This window comes from Sapajus apella, unplaced genomic scaffold, assembly GCF_009761245.1.
Source record: "Sapajus apella isolate SASKATOON/1434 unplaced genomic scaffold, GSC_monkey_1.0 scaffold4, whole genome shotgun sequence".
Taxonomy (NCBI): domain Eukaryota; kingdom Metazoa; phylum Chordata; class Mammalia; order Primates; family Cebidae; genus Sapajus; species Sapajus apella.
Window position 1 is genome coordinate 856,753 of NW_022436944.1, and position 8,533 is coordinate 865,285.

The 8,533-nt window shown below is 47.7% G+C and overlaps 1 protein-coding gene across 6 annotated transcripts in view; it reads right to left on the reverse strand.

Moving 5' to 3' along the window:
- Positions 1-1,977, reverse strand: part of GPR160 (G protein-coupled receptor 160) — a 48,662-nt gene extending 46,685 nt beyond the window's left edge. The window contains exons 1-2 of one of the 6 annotated variants that reach the window (XM_032260770.1): positions 1,469-1,723; positions 651-780 (exon numbers count right to left, since the gene is read on the reverse strand). Coding sequence is in view for 3 of the 6 variants with exons in the window: in XM_032260807.1 (XP_032116698.1) it covers positions 651-1,092 (442 nt within the window). In the remaining 3 variants the exon portion in view is untranslated. Of the gene's footprint in view, positions 1-650; positions 1,446-1,468 lie in introns of those variants that run through there. The other 5 variants (XM_032260784.1, XM_032260777.1, XM_032260819.1 and 2 more) reach the window with 5 other exon arrangements.
- Between the last annotated feature and the right edge of the window lie 6,556 nt (positions 1,978-8,533).

Genomic DNA, 8,533 nt, shown 5'->3' on the forward strand with positions numbered 1-8,533 from the left:
ATTTTGAGATAGAGTCTCACTCTTTCTCCCAGGTTGGAGTGCAGTGGCCGGATCTCGGCTCATTGCAACCTCCGCCTCCAGGGTTCAAGCGATTCTCTTACCTCAGCCTCCCCAAGTAGCTGGGATTACAGGCCTCCGCCACCACACCCGGCTAATTTCTGTATTTTTAGTACACATGGGTTTCACCATGTTGGTCAGGCTGGTCTGGAACTCCTGCCCTCCGCCTCCCGAACACCCGCCTCGACCTCCCAAAGTGCTAGGATTACAGGCGTGAGCCACCACACTCGGCCATCGTCTCTGTTTTAAAATACATTCTTTCATCAAATCAGTATCCAACCAAGGTCCACACCTTGCATTACCATTCGTTGTGAAACTGCACACAGGTCCTCCTCCCTGTAATTCCAATAGCAGCCAGGCTGATCCCCACTAACAATTCCCAAATAACTATAATAACTCTATTCTGGAGATACCACAAATAAGTGCCGGTCTAAGAGCTTGTCTAATATATACATATATGTTTATATTCATACACACGAAACCATTTCACTCGAAGCAATAACAATCCTGAGAGTTAAACACTCGTTCCGGTGTCTTTGGCAATGCTTCGCGGTGGGGGTTATCTCTGGGATTTAAGCAACACTTCCCCTTACCAGAATCATTTTGCCCAAGTGTAGCACGAAGCGAGAGCGGTTTCTCCCAGCTGAACCTTCCTCCGGAGGCCGGGTTAGTGCGCTTGCCTCCGGACTGCAGGGGGCGGCCCTGCCACCGCCTCGAGGCCACCTGTGCGGGTGGGAAAAGGAGCGTCAGCCGCTGGGTTCCTGGGTGTGGTCGCAGGTAATCTAGAGGAAATATTGAGCCAGCCAGGATGGTCATCCAGGAACCCACCGGGACGCAACGACCTCGGAAAACAAACAGCCCAGCAAAGCCCTGGGGCTTAATCCCAGTGCCCGGCGCGCCCGGGGGCGCCCTCCCCAACGCCGGAGGCCAGGCGCGGGGATGCAAAGTCGGCCCCAAAGAGTGCACGCGCGCGAGTGTGCGCGCGTGTGTGTGTGACTGTCCACCTATGGGCGCCAGGAAGGAGCGAAGTTGCATACACTCATTTCCATAACCTCGCTGGGTTTGTCATGTTTAAAAACCGTCTCCCCTGGAGAGAGGGTAGCGAGTGTCTGGGTGCGGGACACGCCCATTCCCCGGACCCCTGCCCTCAAACCCACGACAGACCCCAGCTACTAAGGCTCCGCGGTAACCCCCATCCCGAAGCGGGCCGGCTCGGGCGTCCGCGCCCCACTCCTGGATCGTTTTGGCAGCAGAGAATCCCCGCCCCCGAGTTCCTGCAAGGGAAACTCCTTTCCCTCCCAGACGCGCCCCGCCAGGCAGGTCGCGAGCGGCGCGGGGACCGTTGCCTGAACCGCGGCGGGGACGCGGGTGGCGAGCACGCCGGGCGCCCTCCACCCGCGCCCGCACTCACCTGAGGATCGATGGCCGCCGGCTCCGCAAGGTCGAAGCCCAGGCACCTGCAGCGCGGGTGCCCAGGTGACGGCCCGAGGGAGGGGCGGGGTCCCAGCACGCCCACCTGGTCCCGCCCCGCTCCGCCCTCGCGCTCCCCGGAGGGGCCGGGAAGCACTGCCTTGGGACCCCGCGGCGACCCCGCTGTGGCTCAGCGGGCTCCCGACCAGGAAATGCGGGCGTCGGAGTCCGGCAACCTTTGAGCGCGCGCGCCCCGTCCGGCCGGACGAAACAGGGGCTGGAGGGCGCCGCCTGCCGGCAGGACAGAGAAATATCATGGAGACTGCCGCCCCCAGCCGGCTGGGAGGGGCTGGGTTGAGAGTGGCAGAGGAACGCCCCAGGGGTCGCAGTGCAGGAGCCGCTGGGGGCTTAGTGCGACCCCCTTACTCCTGCCATGTCTTGAGGACCCAGCCCCTGTCTTAGGAGGTCCCTATCTCACCAGCAGCAGGGAGCCACTGGCTCAAGGACCTTGCAGAGGTCGGCGTCCTCCCTTACCTCTGCAAACTTAGACTTGGTAGTTGTCTCCAGGTATACACAGGGTGGCCGGACATGGTGGCTCTTGCCTGTAATCCCACCACTTTGGGAGGCTGAGGCGAGCAGATCACCTGAGGTTGGGAGTCCGAGACCAGCCTGGCCAACATGATGAAACCCCATTTCTACTGCAAATATAAAAATTACCTGGGCATAGTGACACGTGCCTGTAATCTCAGTTACTCGAGAGACTGAGGCACGAGAATCGCTGGAACCCGGGAGGTGCAGGTTGCAGTGAGCTGCGATCACGCCCACTGCACTCCAGCCTGGATGGCAAGAGCAAGACTCCGTCTCAAAAAAAAAAAAAAAAGTATACACAGGGTGACAGAACTTGAAACTTGTATGCTTCTAAGCAACTGTCTGCAGTGTAGTATGAATTCAGATCTTTTTTTTTTTTTTTTTGAGACGGAGTTTCGCTCTTGTTACCCAGGCTGGAGTGCAATGGCGCGATCTCGGCTCACCGCAACCTCCGCCTCCTCGGTTCAGGCAATTCTCCTGCCTCAGCCTCCTGAGTAGCTGGGATTACAGGCACGCACCGCCATGCCCAGCTGATTTTTTGTATTTTTTTTTAGTAGAGACGGGGTTTCACCATGTTGACCAGGATGGTCTCAATCTCTTGACCTCGTGATCCACCCACCTCGGCCTCCCAAAGTGCTGGGATTACAGGCTTGAGCCACCGCGCCCGGCCAAATTCAGATCTTTAAATAAACATCTACAAATATTAAACAGCATACATATTGCATTGCCTTTTTTGTGTCAACAGTGCTAATTTGTTGTAGTCATTCAACAAATATTTGTTGAGCACCTACAACTTGCCAGTCATTTAAACATTTAAAATATTGAACAATTAGGCTGGGCACAGTGGCTCAGGCCTGTAATCCCAGCACTTTGGGAGGCCAAGGCTGGTGGATCACTTGAGGTCATAAGTTAAAGACCAGCCTGGCCAACATGGTGAAACCCCAACTTTACTAAAAATACACAAATTAGCTGGGCATGATGGCACATGCCTGTAGTCCCAGCTACTTGGGAGCCTGAGGCAGGAGACTTGAACCCAGGAGGCAGAGGTTGCAGTGAGCCAAGATCTCACCATTGTACTCCAGCCTGGACAACAGAGCAAGACTCCATCTCAATAAAATAAAATATCGTATAAATTCTTCCTTCTCCTCTTCATGCAGAGCCTTGAACAAGGGGAGTGTTCTGGGCCTCTCAGCCTCTCCTGTGTGTCATGAGTGTCATACCAGTGCGAGATTAAAGACAACCAGGTCCACACACGTTTGTGTCTCTCCACAATGTCAGTCATTTTTTTTAATGTTATTTCAATCACAAAATCCCAGAGCTAGGTGGAGTTCCCAAAGAGGCAATTCTCCTTAGTCCTTCCCATTCACTCTGTAGTCAGAGCACATAGTTCAAGCCACTCCATAAGTCAGTAACTATCGCAAACCATACATACTAGCATACTTAATCAATATGTAAATGTCGTAGATTGAACATTCCGCAACAAACATAGTATTTAACATCAAGAGGAAAAAGAGGAGAAAGGGTTAATGAACCAGTTCGAAGGGAGTGAAGAAGACAAAGGACTCCTGGTCTGGGGCTGGTGGTCCATCGTTCTGGAAGGGAAGAGCCTTTGATGTGGCAGAGCTTTCAGTGGCAAATTCTGTGTTCTTATCACAAGTGACGGCAAGACGGTGTTAGTGAAGATGGCAATTTCCAGCCGCTGAAGGAATTGGCTCTTTTACAGTCACAGGGACCTCTGGTGAGAACTGATAGTGGATGAGTGTGCTTGTGTTCGTTTTAAAAATGTGTTCATTCAGGAAAAGATCTTTGTTAGCAAATTGCCTATGAAATAGAAAATGGAGGGTTTTTCTAAGATGGAATTAGTTATGTCAGGGGATGATTTATACACTGAGAGTCTGGACTAGCCTTGCAAAGAATTCAGTAATTGCCCATGGGTGAAGAGAAAGGACTGTAGAGGGGCGAGAACAGACTATGAGGGGACCAGCCTTCGTTGTAGGCCAGGTGAGAGAGAAGATGAAGTCTTGAACTAACGCGATAGTAGCAGAATCTAAGGGAAGTGAGTAGATTCTAGTAATCCTGGGAACTTGAATAGATAGAACTTGGTAATTGATTAGACGTGAGGAAGAGGAAGTGGGAGATGAAGCTCTCAAGTGAACAAGTGATCTGCCAAGGGCGGATTTTGGAATACCTTTTTTTTTTTTTTTTTTTTTTTTGGAGAGATGAGGTCTCTAACTTTTGTTTTCAAATGTTCCCCTTTCCCCCAAATCTCTTGGGCTTTTTTTTTTTTTTTCTTTTTTTTTTGAGACAGTGTCTAGCTCTGTTCCCCAGGCTGGAGTGCAGTGGCATGATCACGGCTCACTGCAGTCTCCATCTCCTGGGTTCAAGTGAGTCACTGTGTGGAAATATGCTGCCTGGAAATTAATACATGAAAATTCTGAGATGGGTCAGGCCAGTTCATTTCCATCATAAAGAGCCACAGTGATCTCTTAATCAAGTTAAACCAGCTTTCCCCATATGGTATGTTTAACGCTTTAAGTCCAGTTACTGGAAGGATGTTTGAGAGTTTCATGTGTTTCTTCTCTTGAAGATTACAGACATGAGCCACCGTGCCCGGCCAAGCCTGGTATAGTCTTGACGCTTTTTCCCACTAACTCCAGCTATCTACCATCTAATAGTAAAACAAAATTAAATGAAACTAAATAGTTTCATTTAATTCAGCAAACGTTTCTGCACTCTTACTGTGTGCTGAGTGCTGTATGGGAGATGTAGGGAAGGGAAAAGAGGAACATGCAATTGTAAACACACTAAGTTCTCATTAATTGTCTGTGATGGGAGAGGCGTTTTACATATATCACTCATAACCCTCACAGCATCCCTGCAAAGTAGGTATTATTTTCTTTTTTTTTTTTTTTTTTTTTTTTTTTTTTTTTTTTTTTTTTTTTTTTGAGATGGAGTTTCGCTCTCATTACCCAGGCTGGAGTGCAATGGCGTGATCTCGGCTCACCGCAACCTCCGCCTCCTGGGTTCAGGCAATTCTCCTGCCTCAGCCTCCTGAGTAGCTGGGATTACAGGCACGCGCCACCATGCCCAGCGGATTTTTTTGTATTTTTAGTAGAGACGGGGTTTCACCATGTTGACCAGGATGGTCTCGATCTCTTGACCTCGTGATCCACCCGCCTCGGCCTCCCAAAGTGCTGGGATTACAGGCGTGAGCCACTGCGCCCGGCTATTTTCTATTTTATAGATGAGGAAACAGATTTGGAGAGGTTATGGGACCTGCCTGAGGTCTGAGATGGAAGTCAAGTCCAATTTTTGGTTCTAATGCTTGTGGTCTGTCCCTTACACAGTCCTGAAAATGCAGACAAAGAAACTCCAGAGAAAATTCTATCCATTTCAGTTGTTTTTCTCAGATTGGTACTGAGACTGAAAACCATAGTTTGATGATCCCAAGCTAATGCTAATATGCTGCCTGGAAATTAATATATGAAAATTCGGAGATGGGTTCACCATTTCCATCATAAAAAGCCACAGTGATCTTTTAATCAAGTTAAACTATCTTTCCCCATATGGTATGTTTAACCCTTTAAGTCCAGTTATTGGAATGAGGTTTGAGAGTTTTATGTGTTTCTTCTCTGAGGACAGTACCATCATTGTTATAAGGCTAGCCGCAGGCAAGATATCTAGCATTTTCTCTTCCCTGCTGTGATGCAAGTGGTTGTAGAAGATAACTACTTTGTGAAATATTTATACACCTGCACTTATTTATTTTTAAAATCTAGGCAAATATTTAGACAGTAAAATATATTCAAATGATAAGTTTATTTCAATGACATGGGTGAAATGTAGTGACAACATAAAATGTAGTGACAAAATTTTCGTCCTTAACATTTTAAATTTTATTATTTATTTATTTATTTATTTTTTAAAGACGGGGTTTCACCATGTTGGTCAGGCTGGTCTAGAACTCCCAAGCTCAGGTGATCTGCCCGCCTTGGCCTCCAAAGTGCTTGGATTACAGGTGTGAGCCACCATGCCTGGCCCAACATTTTAAATTTTTTAATTTATTTTTTATTTTTATTTTTATTTATTTATTTATTTATTTATTTTAATTTTTTTTTTTTTTGAGACGGAGTTTCGCTCTTGTTACCCAGGCTGGAGTGCAATGGCGCGATCTCGGCTCACCACAACCTCCGCCTCCTGGGTTCAGGCAATTCTCCTGCCTCAGCCTCCTGAGTAGCTGGGATTACAGGCACACGCCACCATGCCCAGCTAATTTTTGTATTTTTTTTAGTAGAGACGGGGTTTCACCATGTTGACCAGGATGGTCTCGAGCTCTTGACTTCGTGATCCACCCGCCTCGGCCTCCCAAAGTGCTGGGATTACAGGCATGAGCCACCGCGCCCGGCCCGTTTTTTATTTTTTTTTTAGGCTGAGTCTTTGTTGCCCAGGCTTGAGTACAGTGGCATGATCTCGGCTCACTGCAACCTCTGTCTCCCAGGTTCAAGTGATTCTTGTGCCTCAGCCTCCCAAGTAGCTGGCTCTATAGGCATGAGCCACCACACCTAGATAATTTTTGTATTCTTAGTAGAGATGGGGTTTTACCATGTTGGCCAGGCTGGTCTCAAACTCCTGACCTCAGGTGATCCAGCTGCCTCAGCCTCCCAAAGTGCTGGGATTACAGGTGTGAGCCACCACACCTAACCAACTTTTTTAAATTAAGGAAAATTTTAAACATGCAAAGAAAAAAAAAACAATTAGAATAGTATAAAGAGCCTCTGTGTTCCATTACCCAGCTTTAACAATGATTAACTCATGGCCAGTCTTGTTTCATCGATACCCCACCCACTTCCTCCCACACGTTTTGTTCTGAAGCAAATCCCTGACATCGTACTATTTCATCCGTGAATAGTTCAGCATGTACCTCTAAACGATAAGACTCTTTAGGGACCAAGTGTTTTGTCAAGCATTTCCTGAGAATGATCAATGGGAAATTTGCAAAAAAAAAAAAAAAAAAAGGCTCAACTGTTTTGCAGAAAACTGCACTTCTTCTTGTAGGAGTGCAGATTGGAGGTGATGGTGAGGTCCACAGTGAGAGCCTTTGGGTGAAGATATGACCAGTCTTCACGGCATCAGCACCCGCTTAGGGAAAGTCAGTCCTATCTATCCTTTGTGAAAACCAGGACTTCAAATCTTGGACCACTCTCTTTGTTGTTAGCTTTCTCTGTGTGAGGCTTGTCTCAGCTGGGGTTTTAATGACCCCAGCAGTAGAAGGTGGTAACTACCTTTTGCACCTGCAGTATTGGCAATGGCCTTTCCTGAAGGTTAACTCATTTAAATTAAGACCAGTAACAGGGCCATCAAGGAAATTTACTAACTGGAAATACCTTGAGGTAGAGTCTGGATACATAATTGTATCCCTACAGTACCTAGCATAGCACTTAGCCCATAGTAGGTGCTCAGAAGATGGTTGTCGAATAAAGGAAGGGAGAAAATAAGGAAGGCATAACTAATTGAAAGAATGCCAGTTTTAGAAATGGTTAAATGTGACAATAAACAAGACAGCAAGAAAAATAAAATCTATGAAGAGGCAGAGGCGGAATAATGCCTCTCCTCCCAAAGATGTCTATTTCTGAATTCCCAGAACCTATGAATATGTTACCTTACCTAGCAAAAGGATTTGTGCAGATGTAAAAAAGTCAAGAATCGGCCAGGCACAGTGGCTCAAGCCTGTAATCCCAGCACTGTGGGAGGCCGAGGCGGGTGGATCACGAGGTCAAGAGATCGAGACCATCCTGGTCAACATGGTGAAACCCCGTCTCTACTAAAAATACAAAAAATTAGCTGGGCATGGTGGCACATGCCTGTAATCCCAGCTACTCAGGAGGCTGAGGCAGGAGAATTGCCTGAACCCGAGAGGCGGAGGTTGCGGTGAGCCGAGATCGTGCCATTGCACTCCAGCCTGGGTAACAAGAGCGAAACTCCGTCTCAAAAAAAAAAAAAAAAAAAAAAGTCAAGAATCTTGAGATGGGGAGATATCCTGGCTTATGCAGATGGGGTCACTGTAATTGCAAGAATCCTTATGAGTGAAAGAGAGAGGCAGGAAGTCTGAGGAGATGGTGAGGATGGAAGCAGAGGTGGGATTGACGCTTGTCCTGGTTTTGAAGATGGAGGTGGGGGCCATGAGCTAGAGGAGGCAGCAGCCTCTAGCACCTGGAAAAGGAGAGGAAACAGATGCTCCTCTAGAGCCTCCAGAAACCGATCTGGCTGACACCTTGATTTTAGCCCTGTGAGCTGTATTTTAGACTTCTGACCTCCAGAACTATAAGAACTATAAATTTGTGCTGTTTTAAGCCACATGTAGAAATTTGTTACAGCAGCCATAGGAAACTGACCTAGAGAGTGTACACAATCTTGCCTTAGCTTTTTTTGCAAGACACGTGATGAAGCCATTATAAACCAAGGCATAGGAGACTCTATG